The sequence below is a fragment of the Myxocyprinus asiaticus genome, chromosome 30 (assembly GCF_019703515.2).
Source record: "Myxocyprinus asiaticus isolate MX2 ecotype Aquarium Trade chromosome 30, UBuf_Myxa_2, whole genome shotgun sequence".
Classification (NCBI taxonomy): Eukaryota; Metazoa; Chordata; class Actinopteri; order Cypriniformes; family Catostomidae; genus Myxocyprinus; species Myxocyprinus asiaticus.
The window spans coordinates 5,360,575-5,385,144 of NC_059373.1; the positions used below are offsets into that span (position 1 = coordinate 5,360,575).

The 24,570-nt window shown below is 35.8% G+C and overlaps 1 protein-coding gene across 2 annotated transcripts in view; it reads left to right on the forward strand.

The window, feature by feature from the left end:
• The window catches only part of LOC127421568 (protein FAM135B-like), an 85,995-nt gene that overhangs the window by 16,750 nt on the left and 44,675 nt on the right, over positions 1-24,570 (forward strand). Inside the window, exons 2-5 of one of the 2 annotated variants that reach the window (XM_051664698.1) lie at positions 3,654-3,745; positions 10,042-10,121; positions 21,002-21,141; positions 23,898-23,968. In XM_051664698.1, coding sequence (XP_051520658.1) covers positions 3,666-3,745; positions 10,042-10,121; positions 21,002-21,141; positions 23,898-23,968 — 371 coding nt within the window. In that variant the 5' untranslated portion in view covers positions 3,654-3,665. The remainder of the gene's footprint in view (positions 1-3,653; positions 3,746-10,041; positions 10,122-21,001; positions 21,142-23,897; positions 23,969-24,570) is intronic. The other variant, XM_051664697.1, reaches the window with a different exon arrangement.

Sequence of the window (24,570 nt, forward strand, 5' to 3'; positions counted from 1 at the left end):
CAGTTTGTTGGGTTATACCAGTACCAATTGGATCATTGTCAACTGTGGTGATATTAATCATTGAAATGCATTGAATGGTGGGTATATTGAGTTCTTGTACAATCTCTTGATTTATGAGATTCACAGCAGCCCCAGAATCCACTAAAGCTGTAAAAAAAATTTATATGATCACTCGTAGGTTGTTCAGCTGGTCTTGATAACCCTTTAAAACCTCACACTGGTGTGCAAATGCAGCCTGGAGCTGTGAGACTTCCAAAGGATCTATGGTGGGTGAAGTATTCTTTTCTTGTATAAATATAGAAAAATCGTTAAAACAAGATCAATTTGATTGATCTTGTTTTACAAACAAAACTGCATAAGAAATTTAGGTTTTTCAGAGAATGTATTTTTAACATGTGTATTTTGTCTTACTGTACTGGCAGAGTTTTTATAGTCAAAACAAGTGAAAAAATCTACCAGTGCTGACGAAGTAATCCAAAGTATTTAGAATATGTTACTGACCTTGAGTAATCTAATGGAATACGTTACAAATGACATTTTACAGCATGTATTCTGTAATCTGTAGTGGAATACATTTCAAAATTAACCCTCCCAACCCTGATTATAGATGCCCAGTAATTCAACCTGGCCGTGATATATTCAACTGATTCCTCTAGATTCATTCCCCAGACTTCACTTGCAAACATGATTTTTGTTGGCAGGATGGAACATTGCGTCAGCAAACACAAGGGCAGCATTTCAAAGGAAACATATTTTCCATTTCTCTGCATCAGCTGCAAGAACAAGGTGACAGCAGCTTCAAAGCCATTAACCTTTAAGAGCTATACCTAGACATCACACTTAATGACTAATAATAGTTATCTAACGCTTTGGCACTCTTGCTGTTCCGTCTCTTTAATATTTCTGTTTTTGACTAACTCCGTTCTGCTGTGGTTAATGGTCTTAATGTTTGCTGGAACGCCGTTCTTATCGATATTTCATCACTCTTAAAGGAATAGTTCACCCCAAAATGAAAATTATGTCCTAATTTGCTCTCAAACCCGTTTGACTTTTTTTCTTCCGTGGAACACAAAAGGATGTACTATCCCCTTAATGTTTGCTGAAACTCTGTATGTATCTTAATTTCATTACTGTTTACAAAAAACATCTTTGCACTTTCCCTGTCATGGCAAACAATGAAGGCCCTGTAGTTTTCCTTACTGTAGCTAACATGTTTTTGAAATAGTTTCATCATTGCTGTTAATTAATAAGAAGTCAGCATGCAGCACTGCACCTGCTGCTTCAACAAAACAGATCAGAATAAGAAATGTCTAGTTCTATACTTCTGTTACCGTAGGTGTGCTTTAAACGGGAACATGCATTGTGATTGTGCTCTAGTTTTGAGTTTCTCTGTAAGTAATGTTACAGGGGTTATTAATCAAACTCACTACAGTGCAATAGAATTGACGAGTTTTCATGCAAATCACATTAGGGCTGCGTAAAAATATAAATTCAGATGAATTAAAATCATAATTTGAACGATCACAATATAATTGTCCCTAGATCGATCTTATATTTTAAATCATCATTATTATTATTATTATTATTATTATTATTATTATATCAACAATTATAAAATGTATTAAATACATTGCAGTCAAACTGCATGGTTTAGGTTTTTTTTAATACATATTTTCATAATGTACCAAGTTAAACTTCCCTCTATAATCTAGCTGAGGGAATTTCTTTAATCTCTAAGCAAAATGGACATTATAAATGAAATATATCCAAATGATTCAGATTCAAAACTTGTGAATCGGAATCAGAATCAAATCAAATTAATATCAAGACCAGCCTAATTAGACAGATTCAGTGTTTTTATTTAAGTAAAAATGTAAATATAAGAAGAACATATTCTTGGATCAACATCCATGTTTATGGAACAATATTCCTATCAACCAATCTACTATGTTATTAAAGTAATTGAAGAAGTATGCAATATGCAATGATAACATTTCAAACTCTACTATGCTACTGTATGTTTTTGTCATGTGACATCATTGCATGTTTAATTCAGTGAGTGTCATCCAGTTATCATCTCAGGTAAAATAATTTAATATTGAAATATTATTATTTCACACTCTGTTCTTTTTTATTTGTTTTTTATGTCATTTGTTTCTAATAGCAATCATTTTATTTTTCCAAAATACACACAATTAAATGGCTTGATTGGAAATGATGGCCAATAAATTATTATCATATAGAATAAAAAGATTATCAAATAGTCTCATATTTCATCTCAAGCATGCTCTTCACTGAGACTTTTGTTGTCTTGGTTAACAAGAACACTAACTTTTACACTTTGTTAGGTCAAAATTGTTCGTGGGGTGGAAATGGCATCACCACTGTTGGATAGTCTTAATTTTTGTATAAATTGATAGAAGTCATTTTCAAATTATTTTTATATTATAAATTTATAAATATTAAATATTAAAATATTTTAATGTTTTTTTTTTCACTCTTTGTTTAGATTATTTATTTAAAACATATAATAATTAGCAATTTTATAATGGATTTTCATAGTTTAATATTGAAAATCTGGGTCCAGGACAAGGCTAAAACAGTCAAATTGGCATTTAAGAAGTACAAAATAAATAAATAAATAAATAATAATAATAATAAGAAGAAGAAGAAGAAGAAGAAGAAGAAGAAGAAAAAGAAGATGAAGAAGAATGTAGGCCTAGAAAAAGTTTCCAAAGTCAGTTTTAACGTGACCTTCACATAAAAAAAGAAAAAAGCTGAAATCTGTTAGTTTTAATTAAAATTAACACCTGGGACATACTGTAAAAAGTGCCCAAAGTTGAAGAAACACCCTGCTCCAGTTACAAAAATCATTCGACTCATTGATCTTGCTGGTATATCAGCGTATCAATACAAGAATTGGAATTCAGAAAGAAAGCATAAAACAAATACAATGAAGGAGAAACAGACAGAGAGACAGATACAAAATGTGAACTAAGATGTGAATGCTTATAATCATGGCTGTGTGTTCTTGTCTATAAAACACTGATTATTTCTCCATACTGCCTGTCTGGAAACACAAATATCCTCTCAAATTCCAGCCATTCCACTCAGCCTTAATGTCACAAGCACTGGACACCTGCCACATTTATACCACAAACAACGTCTGCACAGCCTGTAAGAGAATGCTGAACAAATCCATTAGAAATGATTGTCTCTGCACACTCATAGAGTTCAGACCAAAGTGGCTTCAAGCTGTGTTGTCTCACAAATAAATGGTGATATAAATATGATCTGGAATCACATCCAGAAATCCCTCTGCTGTCATTCGTTTTGGGAACTGTGCGTTGTGCTGTGGGTTGCTGCAGAGCAGGACACCAGGAGCTTAGAACAAATATTGTCGGGGATGACTTATTGCTTGAGTAATTAGATATGGCGGCTTTCTGAGTCACGCGCTTGGTTCGTGCCTATCGCTGTACCCTGCTCTTTAGTCACTGGATTATTGTCATTGAGCCAACACTGGTAACCACGGTATAGTCCTTCACAATGGGCTAATGGCTCAGCTGACCACAGTACAGCAACATGGCACACGTTTGTGAGTAAGAAATGCAATCTTTGACATGTTTGGCTCTCCCTTTTTCTCTACTCTCCAGGTGATGGAATAGATGATGTCGGAAGTCCAGGGCACTGTGGAGTTTTCGGTGGAGTTGCATAAGTTTCACAATGTCGATCTGTTTCAGAGAGGGTAAGTCAGTCTTGCGTTCTTCTGCAAGTTTGGAAGCTCTAATTAAAGGCTTCCTAAATACCTGCCCTCTAACCAACGTGTAAGAGCACAGGGTAAGAGCATCGTATACTGATCCAAACACTGAGAACAAGTCACGGGTAGTGCTTTAATTGGGGGTGGGGGGGTGCTAATTGCCCATAAGGCATTAGGGACCCCCCATAAGAAGTCAAAAAATATTTTTATTTTAGTAAACAGAATAATGACAAATACCATTTAATATACGCAGTTAGGATACGGTAAATTTCGTGACTTATTTACATTAATCGGGGTTCTACAGTGTGAGCGTTTTACTCACATTTGCCAGTGAAAATTACTGCTTGCGAATGCAGAAAATTATTTGGGCACGAGTGACAGCTGATCTAACACTCAAAGTTATGAACTTATTATTGCAGCCTACCATCAGAATAAAAACTCCCTAATGCATCTCCCCTCATATACCAAATACTTTTAAATGAGGCGCGTTAGTTATTTTTGCATTAAAATTGCAGTTTTTGTCTCCCTCTCTTTCTTTCATGTGCACGCAGAGACCGAGGGAGAGATATACCTCGTGAAGATGGTTTAAGCGGAGTTTCATACTTATTTTTGATGTGTCAAAATGACGGACAGTGTTTTGAATAATGACGGATTAGTCTCTCAGTCAAACACAAGATTCTGAGAAAAATAGCCAGTCAATGAAAAATGTGCGAATCCATAAAATACGCGATAACCGTAAACAGCATGTCAGCGTCCTCATCCAACTCAACGTGATAAAAAAAATCTCAAACATAATAATAATACAAATAATAAAAACATGAAATATCACTCTACCAATAAGAGCCTCTTTGCATAACTGCGTGAGGATGACGTGCACCAAACTTATTCTGCTTCTAAAGTAGGTGCACTGGCTGTCAAGTGGACAAGTGCTTGTGGGTTTTTTCTTGGATCTTCAATAGTTATGAAAATGCTATAACATCATAACCACGCACTGCAAGACTGTAAAAAACGCTTAAAACAGCATACCTTGTTGATGCTTTATAATGAGACCACCAAGCTGCTGCATGACTCTGCGTCAATGTGTAATAGACCAGTAGAAATATCAACCACTAGAAATGTATCAAGTATCATGTCTATTGCGGTTATGCAAAATCCATGGCAATACATGTTCCAAAAAAATAATTGTATTATAATCATAATTTTTCATTTCTCACCACCATCGAGGATTATGCTTTCTCGTGCACGCCCACGAGCAAACACATAGCGCATGAGGAGGGAGAGCACACATCCATGGCGGTGATATACTGTGTGTAGACATATGTAAGTAGAGGGGGCTACAAGGTAAAAAGATTGGGAACTACTAGTCTGGTGCAGATTTTTCATTGAAAAACAACAATAATAATAACAAAGAATAAAAAATAAACAGCACATACAGATGCAGAATTGCTTCTTTGTGGTAGTTTATGTCAAATAAAATATATTAACATTGTATAACTTTCATGAATAACCCATTAAGCATTATTGCATTATACAATGCTTAATAGACAGTTAAAACTGAAAATACATGAATGTATTTATGAATGTCATGAAAGTTTGATTTGATAGATTTAAATGTTGATGAACTATCTACTAATCTGTTAAAAATTAAGCCTACAGTATATGTTTGTTAATGGCAAATGGAAGTATAAAGTGTCATCAATATATTATTAGTTTATTAGTGGCTTAAGGAGATCCATAAGGACTGATGTAGTTTGGTGCTGCCTGTAAGGTTAATAAAATAATTATAATAATTTGAAAAAGGTTTATCAAAGGTGTCCTTTGTCATGTATCAAGAATCTTATGTTAATGAATTCTGTAGTCATTTTGAATGCATGCATGCTCTGTAAGCGACTGCATTTTTCATGTTACATTTACGTTATATGACGCTATTGGTTAGGTTTAGGTTTAAGGTTTAGGGTTGGGAGGTAGGTTTTGTTGATTTAAAACTAGTTTTAAAACATTAACATTTAAAACCTCATCTCATTGGGAGAAAACAATCCAACAATCATCCATGCGATTATCTAATCAGCCAATCATGTGGTAGCTTCAGTTAATGTTCACATCAACCATCAAAATGGGGGAAAAAAAAAATATCTCAGTGATTTGGACCATGGCATGATTGTTGGTGCCAGATGGGCTAGTTTGATTATTTCTGTAACTGCTGATCTCCTGAGATTTGCGCTAGCTTATTGATTGAACAACCTCCAAGACACGGGTTCTGGTCCCGTGGGAACCAGAAAGTAATTGCATTCTCATAAACAATGGTGAGCGTGATTCAGAGGATGCATTTTTCTTCTAACATACTGTATTTTTTTTTTTTTTTCTCCACTGACGATTAGCTTTAGGGTTGGGGTTTGGGTTGGGGGTAGAGTTAATAAAATACACCACACTTGACTGTATTACATCTTTCACAGCTAAAATCAACTCCCTTTCGGTGCCACTCCATGGATTTTTCACTTGGTAACTGGAGCTCACATTTGCCCAAACGTTCAACAACACTTCTAGCTTCGGCCATTGGGGGCAGTTTAGCACATAGCTAAAATGTGTCTACTAAAAAAGCAATCCATAAAACATGAACAGACTCTACACCACATCTACAGTAGATTTGACCTCAATAGACACCTCTGATCTACTGTAATATTCCTCCTCTACTGTATATCCACAGCTGAGGACAGCTGTGCAAAACATAACAGGTCTGATGGAGTAGAGGTCAGTCATAATGTCGTTCAGCTCACAGCGTCTGCTTTGAGATTAAAGCAAGGTTGTTGGCTGAAGCATCAGCTTTGCAGAGATTTGACTACAGCCCCCCCCCTAAACCCTTTCCTCTGATATAATCCCCAGAAGAGAGAGAGTGCTTTAATATACTGTTTGTTTTCACCAGTGGACAAATACTGTAGTTTTTGCACTGCAGAGAAGCATTGTTTCTAACAATAGATCACAATAGATTGAACGAGTACACATTTAGTCCATATCTGCATGGTGTGAGTAAACTGCATTGATTAAAATGCAGGCAGGAAATCTGTGTTTTTTGTGTAGGGAAAGAATGATTCTGTAGGCGGTCATGTTTTAAACTGTGACGTACTGGGTGAGGAGGAAGTTGGATTTGGTGAAACAGAAAGGAACAAATCAATGCAGATATCTCCTACTCACAGATACAGCTAACACAAATCAAAGAACAAATCACAATTACTGATCGTGACACCTTACACAAACACAATAATTAGTTTCTAAGGGTGAACAGATCTCAAACAAGGACAAAGATTTTTCATGTTAAGTGAACCTAACAGCTGAAACTGGGATATATTTCCATTTTTTGTGTCTTATCGGGACACGTTCAGTGAAAACAGAACATCTGGTCACCTTATTCAAGCTAAAATTTTATTATGGATGTGTATTGTACTGTAAAAATGCTTTAGCATATGCTATAGACATGTTTTATCATGCAAGAAATGTTCTCATTTGCTGTAGATGTGTTCTAACAAGCTGGATGTGTTGTAACATGCTGTAGACATGCTATATCATGTAATTCAGACATGTTGTAGCTTGTGCTGCGCTGACCTGTTGGGAGTGTTGTGACTTGCTTTCTACTTTGAAACTTTAGCTTCCCAAACTGTCCTTACGAAAATTAACCATGGTTTTACTATAGTAATACTGAAGTAATCATGACAGTAGTAATCATGGATTTTGGCCATAAACCATGGTTTTGATACAATTAACCATGGTTTTACTACAGTAATACTGTAGTATCCGTATTGTATCCACAGTTTTTGCTATAGTAATCTTGTAGTAACCATAATTTTGTGATCAATATGGTTTTACCACAAATAACAAGGTCTTAACACCATGGTTAATTTTTGTAAGGGAACAGACTACTCATCATTTTAAGTAGTTCAACTAGTCAAGCTTCCCATTTGAAAAAGTAGTTAGCTTCACTACAAGCTACTTAAGGAAAGTAGTTAACTACACTGAAGCTATATATATGTGCAATTAATTTTTAAATATATAACTTTCTTATTTTCTTCAATAAGAGGAGTAACGACATTAGACTTAAACAGATATATTTGTACTATATAAACTATTAAAACTAGAAAGCACTCTTATTTCAATAAGCGTGTTGAAATCACAGTGATGAACAGCAGTAGTTAACTAAATATTTTGCTACAAAAAGATGTAAAATGCCTCGCAGGAACATGCCAATGAATCATTGTTGTGAACTGCTTTGTTACAATGAACTGTCAGAACGAACTCATTAAAATGAATCAGACTAAGAGACTGTGATTTTGAATTGCCCCAGTGAGATGAAAAAGAAAGAATCACTGCACTCTACCAAAATGGGGTACGAAGATCCATGATCCGCACTCCTTTTTTTCATTGTATTTTTTTCACTAGTCACGGCCTTCCTCAGTTTCGTCCCAGTGACTCGAGTTTTTTGAATCTGTTGATCAAAAAGATTCGTTCAGTGACTATTTCTGTAAATTACTGCTTTACCCCATTAGATGGTGACAAATGAGGGTCTTCATTGTTATGAGTGAATCATTGACCCATTTGATTTGTTCAACATCATGAGGTCATACACAATTGAATCAAGGGAAGTGGACTAGAGCGATTCGCTTACTTAAAAGATTCAGAAATGTAGTAGCTTCCCTTACAAAAAAATGAGAGTTAAGGCAAATTTGCCTCAAACTCGCCGCAAGTTCGCCACTGATTATTTTCACATGCAAAAGAGTTTTGCGGCAAACTCTTAATTGTTGCCTCAGGTTTGCCACAGAAGTTTTTGCAAGTAGCGGAAAATTGTCCATTGTTGCCAAAGGTTTGCTGCAGGTTCTATAGTACCAGTGACGAACTGCAAACTTCTGGCAAATATTTGTGGCAAATCGCAAGCTCATTTGCATTTGAAAATACATCATGATCATAAGGGAGGTCGGCATGTTGTTTCCGAAACTTCCGGCACCCTAGGATCGGTGACATTATGCCGACTCACTGACAAGTGACATCTCCTATCAGACAAAATTTACATTGGCTCCTTCCCCTGTGGTGCAACAGGATGTGTATCATGTCAGCAACATGGGAGACCTGGGTTCAATTACTGCATTGAAACCAGGAAGTAATTACATTGGCATAATCTGTGATGGGTGTGATTCAGAGGTTGCATTTTTCCCTATAACATTAAATTTTTTACTCCACTGATGGTTAGGGTTAGGTTTGGGGTTGGGGGGTACAGTTTATAAAACATGCATTCCTCTACACTGTATCACTGCCTGTATATCTGAAAACAACTTTGGTGCCCCTCTGTGGACACTACACCCACACAATGGAACTCACACGTGCCCATATACACAACTACACTTACCCCTTTGGCCACTTGGGGCAGTGTTTCGAATTTCTGTAAGCACAGACCAACTTTAGCTAAACATACTGTTTATGTTTTTACTGTGAGATCAGTCTGAAAAATTATGAGTGGCAAATTCATAGCAAGTTTGCGGCTAGTTTTGTGTTTAAGGGTTGTGTTATATGCTGTTAACATGCTTTAGCTTGTGTTACAGATATGCTCTAACATGCTGCAGACATGTATAAGCATGTACTGTAATTGTGTTCAGGGTGTGTTGTGGACATGTTGTAGACGTATCTTGACATGTGCTGTCAACATGCTGTGACATAATCATGCACTTGCATGGGAGAAATGCAATTAATAGAATTTACTTACGTTTTAGTTTAGAACCTCCAAGGGACCATCAGCACACACTGTTTAGAGCTTCAGCCTTACACATGCAAATATAGTCACTCCACTAGCCAAGGTGACCTGTGTACAATCTCCCTGATGGATTATGTACTTTCTGGACATGCCAAATAAGCTTTTACATTAAATCATCATCATTATTTATGATTTAATAAAGATTCCAAAGTGCTTCACTGACTGTATAAGATTTCACATCGATTATCATCACATCAACGGCTGTTTCTCTTGGTTTTGGTCAGTATAGGGTGGTATAGAAACATGCATTATATCCATTATTTATTATTTATTGCCATTTTGTTCTGTAGGGATTAATAATTCAGGTACATTTGAAAAATACTTCTACTTCTACTGTTTGGGAAGAGCATTCCAAGGTCTTTTATTATGAAACAGGATTTATTGTATTTAGAGTTTGGAATTCAGACTGTTCAATGGCCCAATGTGTAAATTTGCACTCCATAATCTGTGAATAAAATCCATAATAATCTAATAACACTGCTTGTTTTTGCAGCTTCTATCAGGTGAGGGCGGCACTGCGTGTTTCACCTCGAGTTCCCCACAGAATCACTGCCACCACATCCGGATACACAGGTGAGAACTTTCTTTAAGTCTCCAAGTTCATTGGCTCTTCATGCATGTAAAATGGAATGCTTGTATACTCCATACTGTATACTGCACTATATGTGCTGTATACTGCATACCATTTTTTAAAATGATAAATGCATTGCAGCCTTGCAAGCATTGTAATGATCTATCCACACTATATTTATAGTATTCTATAAAACAAAGTTCCAACTCTGTGGTGTATATATATATATATATATATATATATATATATATATATATATATATATATATATATTCCTCATTTTAGTATATTTTATAATTTTGCTGTTTGCTGCCCTTTTGTTAAATCAAATACCATTTTGCATTTTGCCTGACAACACCCCTTAACCATAGTAAATTATCTATAAGGTATGGTTTCTTGCTAGATGTTACATGATAAATATAAAGCAATAGGCTTTTTTTAGCATGCTGTTTAACATGTAACATATCATAGATTACAATTGCTATTATAATGCCATTGTTGCATTATTTAAGACATTTTCTCACGCCTTTATCGAGCCTAAAGACCTATGTGTCCCCTCTGATTGCACATGTATTCCAACTCTGTGTAATTTACCTGCTACCTGTGTCCTGTTCTCTGGTACTAACTTATATACTTCCCACATTCTCAGCAGTGACTCAAAACAGTAATCTATAGGCTGTTTCAGTTTTATGGGCATCTGAATGCAGTCAGGTTTCCATGGATCGCTTTAGCTCAATCATGTTGTGTCTGTTGAAAATATAGTCAGTTTTCATAACACTCTGGAATTTGATGGTCCCCCCCCCTTTCTGTTTTGGTCACATAAACAGATGGTTACTTGCACACACAAAATGGCTGTTCAAGACATCCTTAATAACTATTTTTGAGTGACACACCACAAAAAATATTTGAAACGCATATACACAAACAGTGTCTAGAAGGCTAGACCAAACTCCCCTGTTAAAATCTGTCTTAATGCAACATTGTGAGAAAAATTGATAAAGAAAATGGCTTAAAGTTGATTGCAATGTCTTTCTGATTCCTTTAACCCATGGGACTGCTGTGCTCATTGTTTTTACTTCCAATTTTACATTCACAAAGTGTGTTAGCATCTCTGCGATTTCAGTCTCTGAGCGAATGAAAGAGAACAGGTTTATTTACTAATGTCACGGTCCTGTCACTCTGTCAGTCTGGGTTTTGGTCTGACAGGACCGTGGCATCATCGTCCCATGCCTGTCTTTGGTTTCGTTGTCTGTCTTTGTGTGAGCGCACGGTTTCAGTGGTTTTCCCTGCTGTGCGCACTTCAGTCCATCTTGTTTCATGTCGGGAGCACGGTGTCAGGATCCTGACTTCCTGTCTGGTTCGGTTTCGGTCTGTGTTGGGATCCGGACACTCATGCTCCATGTTTGTCGATGTGGGTGCATCGTGCTTATTTCAACTTGGCAGCATGCACTCTCGTCATTAGTTTGTTTGGCTCTCGCAAACGTGGGTGCGCCTCATGTCACGCTCACGTTGCGTACCCGGGTCGTGAGCTGTTTTCACGTTGTGCTGAGTTTCGGTCGCTTCGGTCTAAGGTGTCGGGTGTGTGTGTGGCCAAACTCTTGAACAGGTGTCCTGTCTTGTTTTTGTCACCTGTTGCGTGCATCGCGTGGTGTTTGCCTTGCGATGTACGCTCAGGTTTCATTTAGTGTGAGAATGCGTGGCATCGCTTTGTTTGGCATTGCTTCACATTCTCTCGTCTTGTTTATCGGTTGGCATGGGCGTATATTGCCTTTATTGTCTTGGCGAGTTGCACTCATGCCATTCGGGTGTTTTGTTGTCTTGTGAGAGCACGTGGCTTTGTTTTGTTTCTGTATCGCTGTGTGTCTCTCTGTCTTGCATACCCCGCCTCCTTGTTTGCTTATTATTAGTTAAATTGCCTCACCTGTCCCCTGTTAACCCGTTTGATTTCTCTCCCTATTTTAGTCTCCTCGTGTTTACTGTCCAGTGCCAGTTTATCTTGTTTCCAGTCTTGTGTGTCTTATGTTACTCAGTCGGTTTTGTGTCTCCAGTCAGGTTAGTTAGTCGGTCTTGCCTGTTTGTTGATGTTGTTATTCATCCCATCCCTGTCTGTTCTGGTTGGTCCTGGTTCCCCGTTTCCCTCTTCCTCTGCCCCAGCCCTGGATTGTTCGTTTTCCCCTACGGGGTTGTTTATGTTTGTTTTCCACCTTGTGGGTGTTTTGGTTGAGCTTTTCCCTTTATTTTTGTATTGAATAAATTCTTGTTTTTTTAAAACTCTGCATTTGGGTCCTGCCTCTGCATTTTATGACAAATAAGGCCTCAAATACATGTCTGCTTAAGATATCAAAGCTGTGTAACTCCAGTATATTCTGAATGCTGAAACATAAACTGTAGTTCAAATACTGCTTTCTACTGGACATCACCTAAGTGTAATGGGCTTCCGGGCAAGCTTTCATGTTCTGTTTATATGAGAGGAACTGACTGATATTTTGTCATTGTATAATTTATATTTAAATAGCTCTTTCTTTTTTAAATGTTGATGTTCGTGATACTACAACAGTGTTTTAAGTGCCATGCTGAAATAAGAAAAAATGGTAACATTTTATTTTACATTGACCCTGTTACAGTGTCAGTGCCAGTCCTACCCCATTTGGCGAGACCCTCCAGCTGTATTGTACCATGATGTCGTAGGGGGATTTAAAATTAATTATTTTATTTGTTCATTTCGCAAAAACAGCACCAAAACATTAATTTCTGGTGATTTTAAGAGCATCATTTGAACATTTTCTTTAGTAGCCTATATACTGTATATTGTGTAGCATTAGTGAATGGACTAATAACATATGGTCACCTTATCACAATACACAGCACAAGTTGAGTTAACTTTCTCAAAATCTGCTGTGGCAGTATCATGGTACAGTGATGGTACAATATGGTAAAACCTTGGTATTTTTATTAAATACAGTAGGCCTATATCATGGTATTTATATGGACGTTTACTCCAAAGAACATGTCCAAAAAACATGGTATTGGTTTGGTAATTTTGGTACTTTTAAGCGCTTTCATGTAATGTGTCTACCTGCAGTAGACAATCATTTACAGACTGCACTCACACTCGCACATGATCTTCATCACTGGCAAACGACTGAATGCAGCTGCAGGTTTTGTTTAATTAGTTTTAATGAACTGTAAGTAAATATCCACTTCATTCAGCGTTGTTTTTGTCTTCTAAAGCATCCCGTTACTGTTTTACTGCATGACAAAGTGCTTCAAACGATTCAGCCCACACGTTAGACAAATTAATTTAGAAGAACCGACTCAAAAGACTGATTAATTCACGCATCGGGCATCACCTCGATTCACGAGCCCCGCGCTCATGAGTCTATGGCCTTGTTCACAATGGCATACTATCCATACTACTCTCACTGTTTTTGCCAAACACAGGTTTAACAGAAGCAGTAAGTGTAGTATGGTAGTGAGGCATTTAGTACATGGTCTATTTGTTCCGTGGGGGGCGCCACAACACGTCAGAACACAAATGGCGCATTTTGTTTGACACAGATTGAACACATATTTGCTCGGTAGATCGACGCTCCTGAAGCGATGCCACCCTAGGCGCTCGCCTGTGTCGCCTAATGGGTTGACTGGCCCCTGTACAGTGTAATTACCTATGTAAGTACAGAGTACAAAATAATTTAATAGCATGAAACAGCATGTACTTAATATGTAATTAATTTACAGAACAGTATGTACTTACACATTGTAATTATGTATGTGTAATAGACAAGAATGATTACATGTGTATAACAGGCCAGTCTTGTTACATACCTATTTGTATAATAGGAAGATCTTGTTACATACGAGGAACAGGCAAATCTTGAAAACATTGGTGTTTGGGCGGGCTTTGCATTGTCAAATACAAAATTACTGATGTTAAGTATATAGTCCTGCATTGAACTTCCACCAGCCTGTCAGTCTAGAGACAGAGAATCAAAAACTTCACCATTACACAGCAGCATGCATGTAATGGCCTCATACTTAATCTCTTTTAAAAAGTAACTAAGTATTATGTCCCATAAAATGTGTCACTTTAGTGTACTTCATGTGTAACTACATACCTTACCAAGCTGTGCTTAAGTTTAAATTAACTCACTACACAGCTGAATACATGTAATAGCTCCATAATTACATTAAAATCACACAATATTACACCGTATTAATCACTGTAAAATAAAGTGTATCTAGACTGTACTTAAGTGTACTTCATGTGTAACTAAATACTGTACCTTAACTTAAGGGCGTAGCCAGAATGTTTTTTGGGTGGGCCCCAATAAAAATGGATGGGCCAAGTTTTCGCCCCAATTTCTCAACCAAAACAACAGAGGAGCGGTGCATTCAAACAGTTCTTTAACACTTTCAGAAATGAGAATTTATGCATTTTTTTAAAACTATTATATATATATCATTGTAAAATAAATTGTATCTAGACTGTACTTAAGTGTACTTCATGTGTAACTACATACCTTAGGCTGTGCTTAAGTTTAAATTAACTCACTATTTTACAGCTCAATAGATGCTAATATTTAAGTGTATGATTAAAATTACAATTACATAAAAAAAAAAAATAAAGTCAAATAAATGAACTTTTATCCTGCAAACCACAACTTTCTTTTTGAAGCCATTTAATACGCTTAATATTGTCTTTTTTTTGCTGCGAGGTCTTCTGTCTAATATTGTGTCTAATGATTTTTATAATGTCATCTTTAAATTTTCGCTGATGAGATTCTTCCGGGTTTTAGCTGCTTTAATTTGGCGCCGACACCTCATTGAACCACTTTATCACATTACCATTATAGTGACGTCACATGGAATCGTGGACATCATCTGTGAAAAAACAAAAAACAAAACAAAAAACGTTCGTGATAGAAGTGCTGCTTGATTCTTGCTGATGGATAAACTTGCGAAGACGGTTGAAATGTGGACAGAAAAAAAATTTAAGGTTTGGTAAATACAGCGATCTGACTGCGTAAACAGATTGTATTATAGTTTGTGTACTGTAATGAAAGAATCCTGCTAGTCTTTCAAACTAGCTAAATACTAGCAGCAGGAGAAAAAAAAAAAAAAACATGAATTCTGTTCTTGAAATTCAGACAAATATGGATAAACTGAGTAAAAACGATTATATATTTAGAAGCACTGTAGTCCTAAATCTAATTTAGTCAACAAGTGAACAATTGTCAGATGGAACAATAAAATTCTAGCTTATATATATAAAGTTATGCATAATAGCCAAATGTTTTCTCTATTTCAATACAATATTGTCTACAAAGAAAGATGATGTTTAGTTAATATTAAGTTATTTAACTTAATATAAAATTAGGTATTTACTAAACCATGGATTTACATTTATATAATACATAATTATTGATAATAATTAATGTTGTCTTAAAAGTATTGTTTGGTGAATATGACAAACAGGTCAGTTTCATATTTCTCCCTAAAAAAAAGAGAGAGAAAAAAATAATAATTGCTGTCTATTATGCGATTTATTATGCATACATCTGTAATGTGTCTAGATGTTTTACGTTCTGGTTTATTTTTTGTACTGGTACCTTAAATGTATTTTGTTGTATTTTTTTCTTGATTACGAGAATGTACATTTATTTATTTATTTTTAGATAAAACCAGCTCCCTGGAGTTGCAGCGCCAAAATTAACGGCTACAGAAACAATAAAATAAGATATTAAAGAAATATTAAATGTTTATTTATATTTCAGAATGCCGTGGCTGGTAAACCCATAGCTTTCAATTAGAAACATTTGCTGTCAATTTAATGTTATAATAAAGGTTTTATATATTTTTAAAAACATTTGTGCATGTCTTGGTCATTAATGTCCATGTCATGCCAGGCAGGCAGATGTGTAAGTAGGCTACACATAAATCTTGTATTAGCTGTATTAGCTGTATACTCTGCATTAGAGATGTATACTAGTGAGTTAATTTAAACTTCAGCACAGCTTGTTAAGGTATGTAGTTACACATGAAGTACATTTAAGTACAGTCTAGATACACTTTATTTTACAATGACCAATACTATGTATGTATTATTGTGTAATTCTAATGTAATTATGAAGCTATTACATGTATTCAGCTGTGTACTAGTGAGTTAATTTAAACTTAAGTTAATCTAATGTAATTATAATGCTATTACATGTAACAACATTTGTCTGTTCCATGTTTGTAAAAAGATCTTCCTTTTAGGGGGCCTGGGTAGCTCAGCGGGTATTGACGCTGACTACCACCCCTGGAGTCGTGAGTTTGAATCCAGGGTGCACTGAGTGACTCCAGCCAGGTCTCCTAAGCAACCAAATTGGCCCGGTTGCTAGGGAGGGTAGAGTCACATGGGGTAACCTCCTTGTGGTTGCAATTAGTGGTTCTCGCTCTCAATGGGGTGTGTGGTAAGTTGTGCGTGGATCGTGGAGAGTAGCATGAGCCTCCACATGCGGAGTCTCCGTTGTATCATGCACAACGAGCCATGTGATAAGATGCGCGTATTGACGGTCTCAGAAGTGGAGGCAACTGAGACTTGTCCTCCGCCACCTGGATTGAGGTGTGTAACCGCGCCACCAGGAGGATCTACTTAGTAGTGGGAATTGGGCATTCCAAATTGGGGAGAAAAAGGCGAGAAAAAAAGATCCTCTTCTCAAAATGAAAAAAGAGAGCCTTGAGCTCTATCAGTACCCTTTTTATAAGGTCTAGCTCCTCCCTTAGAATGAACCAGTGTGGGGGAAAAAATATAACAACAACATGTTTAAACATACAAAATGGGGCGTAGAATATCAGGCCACCCAATATGCAACTAGTCCACACAACACTTGATAACAGAAGAGAACAAACAGCAAAACAAAGACAAAACCTGCTGTTATAAAAGAGCTTCCTATTACACATATAGGTATATAACAAGACTGACCTGTTACACACATGTAATAATTCTTGTCCATTACACATACATAATTGCAATGTGTAAATATTGTTCCATAATTAATTACATATTAAGTACATGTTGTTTCATTTTATTACATCATTTAGTACACTGTACTTACTTGGTTAATTATACTGTAACAGGAACAATGTAAAATAAAGTGTTACCGAAAAATCTAAGATTTTTTGTAATGTTACGAGAATAAAGTCATCATGTTATGAAAAAAAAGTCATAATGCTTTGAGAATTAAGTTGTAATGTTACAATAATTAAGTCGTAATGTTTTGATAATTAATCTGTAATATTACGAGAATAAAGTTGCAATGTTCTGAAAAAAGTTGTAAAGTTATGAGAAGTCGTAATGTTTTAAGAAAGTTGTAATGTTACAAAAAAAAAATTGTAATCTAATATGAATAAAGTTGTGATGTTTTGAGAATAAGGTCGTAACTTTACAAGAATAAAGTTGTAACGTTTTGAGAATTAAGTCATAACATTAGGAGAATACAGTCATAATGCTTTGAGAATATAGTCATAAGGTTACGAGAATGAAGTTGTAATGTTTTGAGAAAGAAGTATTGTTATGAAAATAAAGTCATAATGTTACAGAAATAAATTGGTAATGTTTTAGAATAAAGTTGTAATGTTTCAAGAACAAAGTTGTAATGTTGCAAGAATAAAGTGGTAATGTTTTAGAACAAATTTGTAATGTTTCGAGAATAAAGTCGTAATGTTACATGAATATAGTTGTGCTGTTTCGAAAATTAAGTTGTAAAATTACGAGAATAAAGTTTAATGTTTTGAGAAAAAAGTCATATTGTTACGAAAATAAAGTCGTAATTTTACAAGAATAAAGTGCTTATATTTTACAATAAAGTTGTAAAGTTTCGAGAATAAAGTCGTAATGTTATGTGAATATAGTCATAATGTTTTGAGAATTAAACCGTAACATTACGACAATGTAGTCATAATGTTTTGAGAATAAAGTCGTCACATTATGAGAATAAAACTGTATGTTTTGAGAAACAAAGTTGTAATGTTTCAAGAATAAACTTGTATGTTTTGAGAATAAAGTGGTAACATTCCAACAAAAGATGAGCAAACACTCTAAAAACGGCATTGTCCAGATGGAAACGTGCATTGAATATAATAATCTTGGTCACAAATTAGGTGAGGAGAAATATTGATCTCCAAGCACAAACCGAACGAAAGCTTAAAAAAATTCTCAGCAGATAAACAGAAAAATAGTTATTATATTAGTAACTACCTGTGTTAGAAGTATTTTTGTTGCAATGAAGCAAAACTGTAAGAATTAAGAGGAATGTTGTTAATTTTGCCTCATTTCTACTCATAGTCATAGATCAAATTTGGGTAACATTTTATAATAATGGTCCATCATTAATAGGTTATTTTGCAGAATTAATTCAGGTCAAATGAGACATTGAGTCTTGGCATGGCTCGTTTAATTGAACGCAGGTAACTCACTGGCATAAGCTGCCATTTAGGGTCAGCCATTCTGGCTCTAAAACTATTTCAGTTTCCAGTTTCAAAATGTCATCTGGGTGGTTGGCTGACTGACTAAATGAAAAGTGTTTCGAGTTCCATCTAGAGAAAGGAGAGCTTTATAAAGCATTTGTACTGCTGAGAAACATTTAGAAAATAATCAGTTGTAGATTTACTGCCTACAAGACAAATTTCACTCCAATCTATAACTATGCAGCCACGTACACACTGCAACTCCAGTATAATTCTGATTATACAATATGCTGCATTACAATCCAGCAGGCCCGGCTCCACAGAGGGTCCTATGGCCCACCTTATATCTTAGAGCTGGAGCCAGGCCTGCAATGCAGTGCTATGAATTTCCATATTGTATTCAGACGGCTGCAGAAATAGCTCCTTCTGTTCTCTATTTCTCAGAAATACACTGGCCTGCTCCATCATCTGCTCCCTCCGAAGGACGTCAAAACAAAATGTAGAATGTACTTATAATATGTAGCTTTAATTGTAATTATGTACATTTCTATAGCTCTGCTTGATTTTAAGTTGTTATCTGGGCCACCCCTAAAATCCCTAACCCTAACTTGTACTGCAATTTCAATCACCAGTGAAGACAACATGAGCCAGAGAAAGAGAACAAAGAGGGAAGTTTTTTAATATTAAGTGAAGAAAATTAGTTTAGGAGTAGTTGAGAAAGTGCATGATACATGTTACATGTGCAATGTATATAACCTTAACGTAAAGTGTATAATTAAATCCCCACCCCCGCTCTGCCCCCCTGAAGGTCATTGTGTAATTCACACTCTGCCTCCATCAAACATGCTTCTAACACACACACACACACACACACACACACACACACTCACTCACTCACTCACTCCCCACAACTCCTCTTGAAAGATCTGACTCTGCTGTCTCTCTCTGTCTGTTGGCCATCAACAGACTGCATAACTGTTTTGGTGACACGCAGAGAGGGAAAGAGACAGATAGAAAGAGGCAAACATAGAGAGACAGCCTCAGCGGGGGTCTATCTTTACGTGAGACCCTCGCTGTTCCCCTCAACACCTCTTTGACACACTCGCTCTCATCTCCTCCACTGAAGAGAAACCCCACTGAGGTTCTGTCATTCATCGCGCAGACAAGATCTCTGTCTCGTTCTCTCTCCATGTGGAGGTGTGCAGGAAGTGGCCGATGTTTGATGATATATCATTAGTGATTGCTGTTTTAGGGTGAGTTTAGTGAAATACGGCAAAGCGGTTAAGTAATGCTGGATTCGTTTTATGGTGTTTTTATTGGTGCTTTTGGCTCACGTGTTGACAAACATACCCCGTCCACTGCATAGCAAATGCAACACTCTATCAGTTCAGCTACTGCGCAATTTGATTGTGCTAGTACAAAATCGTAAATGAGTTTTACGCTTTACTCATGATTTCTGTGAAAGTGAATAAAAGTCATTGCTGTTGTAGCGCCTCTAGTGTTCATTTCACCAGGAACCTGCCACGATATGTACAACGAGTGATGAAAAAATAATTTAGCAAAAATGTAGGTATAGAAATGTGATTCTATGAGACCAGGTTAAACCGTTCACAATGTATTTTAATATGTGGATGCACAAATGAGAATTGAGAGAGATTTTAGATTTCTCAAAACTATCGTAATTCTTAAGAATAATTAAAATATAGGGTACAAAATGTATTGACTCCTTTTATGGCTATTTAATGTTGCTTTTGTCCTTTTTGGAGTCCGACAGTCACTTTTTTATGGTATGAAAAAAACCCAGCACAACCCGCCCACACACACACACACACACACACACACATACAATGTCTGAGAATTCAAACAGTGCATATAGGCGAGCCAGACTGCTGATATTATTTGTTCATTTGGTTTTTACATCTATAAAAAATAAAACAAATACAGTGCAGCAGACATAACCAATTTGTTCACATGTTTACTGTATTATATACAGTATTTTCTTTTTTTTTTATGACAAGAAATCAAAGATTAAAACATAATAAATACTTAAAAAAAAAAAAAAAATACTTCTCTACACTCTGCCCAACTCTAAAGGCTGTGCAGTGTCACATGCAAAAATAACTCACTCCAGGTGGCACTGCAGGGGAATTTAGACCCTACTCATGAAAAGTTTAAGCAAAAGCAGGCGGGGGGGGGGGGGGGGGGGGGGGGGCTATTCTGAAAACAATATTCTGAATATGAATGAAAACATCTCTGTCTCTGAACAGTCAATGAAATCTCTATGATGTGAACACAGTGAAGAAACTAATCACTTTCTCTTTGTCGCTTGTTTTCTCTCTCTCTCTCTCTCTCTCTTCGTAAGTCAATGAAAGTGCTTTGATGTAAACATCGATGAAACTAATCTATTCTCTCTCTCTATCTCTCTGGAAAGGAGAGTGCAGTTTCAGCAGTGCAGTGGTTCACGATGGCGGGGTTTTCAGCCGGATCTTTCAGATCCTCTACAGGAACGAGGAGGTGACCCTCGAGGACCACATGAACTTCAGAGTCCACCTGCTTCTGGATGGAGAGAGGGTGAGTCTCATGCTGTTTTTTTTTTGGAGTGTAACAGATGTGAGGGTAATAGTGTGGCTAAGTACTTAAAAAAAAAAAAACTATTTTTCCCAAATTCTGTTTTCCATTTTTTTTTTTTTTTTTTTTTTTATTGAATTCCATGTTTTAAAATTAAATTTCATCATCAAAATTGTGTCTAATCAAATTAATCCATAAAACCAAATATTTAAATAATAATAATAATAATAATAATAATACATAAAATGTAAAAAATCAGCTTACAATTGCATTTGTTTTTATTAATTAAATGCTCCAGTAAGTCAGATCCATAATACATTTTATAAGTTTTATTATATATATATATATATATATATATATATATATATATATATATATATATATATATATATATATATATATATATATTTTTTTTTATTTTTTATTTATTTTTTTTTTTTTTTAATGAAGTGCTGCCCACCAGAGCATCACAGCACAACATGAAAACCATTACTCTTGCTTGTGAGATATTGGTTCAATTTAATAATAATAATAATAATAATTATTATTATTATTATTATTATTAAATACATTTTACGTTAAAGTAGTAAAGTATGTCGCAATTCCTTTAATTTCACACATCAAGCTTTTATTTTGAATCAAGTTTTTATTTTGACGTGATGGCTTTTCAGTTTGTGTGTGTTTTTGACACTATTCTCACATCTCCAGATAAGCAATTGGTTATATCAGCCAGTGTGATTATTAAAGGGCAAAATACTGCAATCTAATTATATAAATAAATAGTCTGCAGACACTGAGCACTTCACAGTGAATGAGTGCTGTCTGTCATCTACTACAACAAGCACAGCGTGCAATGTTAATGTGGTGTTTTCAGCATATGAGCAGCTTCAAACATTCACTTTACAGTGCACAGTACATGCAGACTGTATATTTATTTACAGTAATTAAATTGCATCCATTTGCAGTTTAATAATCACATTAGGATTGAACACATTTTTAATTTGATTAATTGTCCATTTCGGTGAAAAAGGAGTAACAGAGCACATGCTCAAATTAGCATGTGAGCATTTGAAAGCAGTCATATGTCAGTCAGACCAAATTGAGTCAGTGCTCAGTACTACTGGTACTGCAGAAACATTGGTATTGTTATATCTTTTTTATTTAATATCAACTTGGTACCGAAGTACCGGTACTTTTGGCATCCCTTGTCCTAAATATGTGTCACGGCAGGTTTGATGTTGAGGTTTGCGAGGGGAAGATTTTCAGTGATTAACAACTTTTAGTCAATCTTTCAATCTGTTCCACACAAAAAGACTACCATATACTTTCTGCATGAGTCAAATAGACTACATTTATGGTACCTTTGCCAAACTTTGGAGCTCGACAGCCCCAGTTCTAATTCCCGATGTACAAAAAAGAGCATCGTGAACATTCTGCTTAACATCTCCTTGTATTCTATAAAAGAAAGTAAATCATACAGGTTTGGAACAATGTGAGAGTGAACAAATGATAACAGAACTGTCCTTTTTGAGTGAACTATCCCTTTAATCCCAGGTTGATACATGGAGAATTTCATGACAGTTGCTCAGCTTAATTCTCCCAACAATTCTTCTTCCTTCCATTGGCGCTAACATTGTTCTTAAATATTATATCAAAATGCTGTATTATATTCCGATATTATGGCCATATAAACTGTTATCATCTGGCAAACCATGCCGTTGATACACTAGCCATGTTAAATGTGCACAAGAGAGACTGAAAAAGAGTTGTGGGTGGGACGAAAGGTTCTTTTATATTTCTACTGCCATAATTCTTATTAACCTTGAAACAGTTATCTCCATCTCCTCTCCTCCCTGTTTCACTCCATCTCTCTCTCTCTCTCCATGATAGGAAGTCTAAAAATAGCTTTCCATTTCCCTGGAGTGTTAGTTTAATCAATCTGTGTATCAATAATTTTAGCTCAGCCCTATTTGTTTTCAAAGATCTCACAAAGATTTCCCATTTCTATAGGATTGCTGAGGAAATAATACATATTAAATCTTGTTTTAAACTAAAGGATCTTACAGAGGAAACACATGAATTTCATATGCGTGTACATGTGTGGAGCATGTTAAATTCATGTGCTTTTGTTTACCTCCATGTGATCCCGTGAAAATAGTACTTAAGGCTTGACATGTGCACATGTGAAACCTTGTCAACACATGAAACACATTGAGAGCGCATGTGAAATGTCCAAAACCACACCACAAACACATGCAGAATAACACGTGAAATTCATGTGATCTCTCTGTAAGGACATTGGCATGAAACAGTTAAGTGATGTTTCCTAAGACAAACATTACTAATACTTATAAAAAAAGAAAAAAAAAAAAAAAGAAAAAAGAAAAAGAAAATACATGATATATATCGTTATTTTGTTTATAATTAATTGCACTGAAGTATCGCTTTAAATTGTCAGCCTTCATTTTAACAAACCCATAACCATATGTATAACCCTTTGTTCAACAGACAAGAATGACACTGCATAGGAAAGTTGAGGTGTGCTATTACTTTTCTAAGTGGGCAGACTTAAGGTTTTTGCATGTTGAATGATAAAATGTGAAAAATAAATTCTACAACCTTACATTTAAGTAGGTATCTGAAGCATATCTAAGGAACAGAATTGTATTCGATTCAGAGATCTTGGTTTGGTTAGCAGTTTTGGAAAGTGGAGGATTGCCGTTAGTTTTGATTGACAGGTGTTGTGATGTCTCTCTCAGGTGGAGGAAGCCATGAGTGAGGTGGACGTTCAGCTGAAACTAGATCTGCACTTCACTGACAACGAACAGCAGTTAGTATCTTTCTTCCTTTTTCTGTCTTTTTCTCCCTCTGCATTATCATTGGCATTGTTTGGAATGGTTTATTTCCATACTACTTGTACTATGCCTATAGTATGCAATATGAATACTGTGCACAGTTTGTGAACTTTCTGTACACATGACATACTACATTTGCTCAAATATGCAGTGTACAAGGAGCGCAGCGCAAAGAATACTGCATACCACAATACTATATCTGCAGTATGCAGAAGCAAAACTACTATGACATTACATTTTAACATCTTCTTAACTCATAACAATTGGACTCCCAAAAGTGAAAACATTTTAACACAAAATCTGATTAGAAATGCAAAAGGGCCAGATTGATTTCCCAGATAACTGGATGACACTTGCAGAATTAAAGGAATGCTCCTGGTTCAATACAGGTTAAAGGAATAGTTCACCCAAAAATGAAAATTCTCTCATCATTTACTCACCCTCATGCCATCCCAGATGTGATTGACTTACTTTCTTCTGCTGAACACAAACAAATATTTTTTCGATGAATATAAGCTCCAAAAAGCACACAAATGCAGCACAAAATTAATCCATAGTGGTTAAATCCATATCTCCA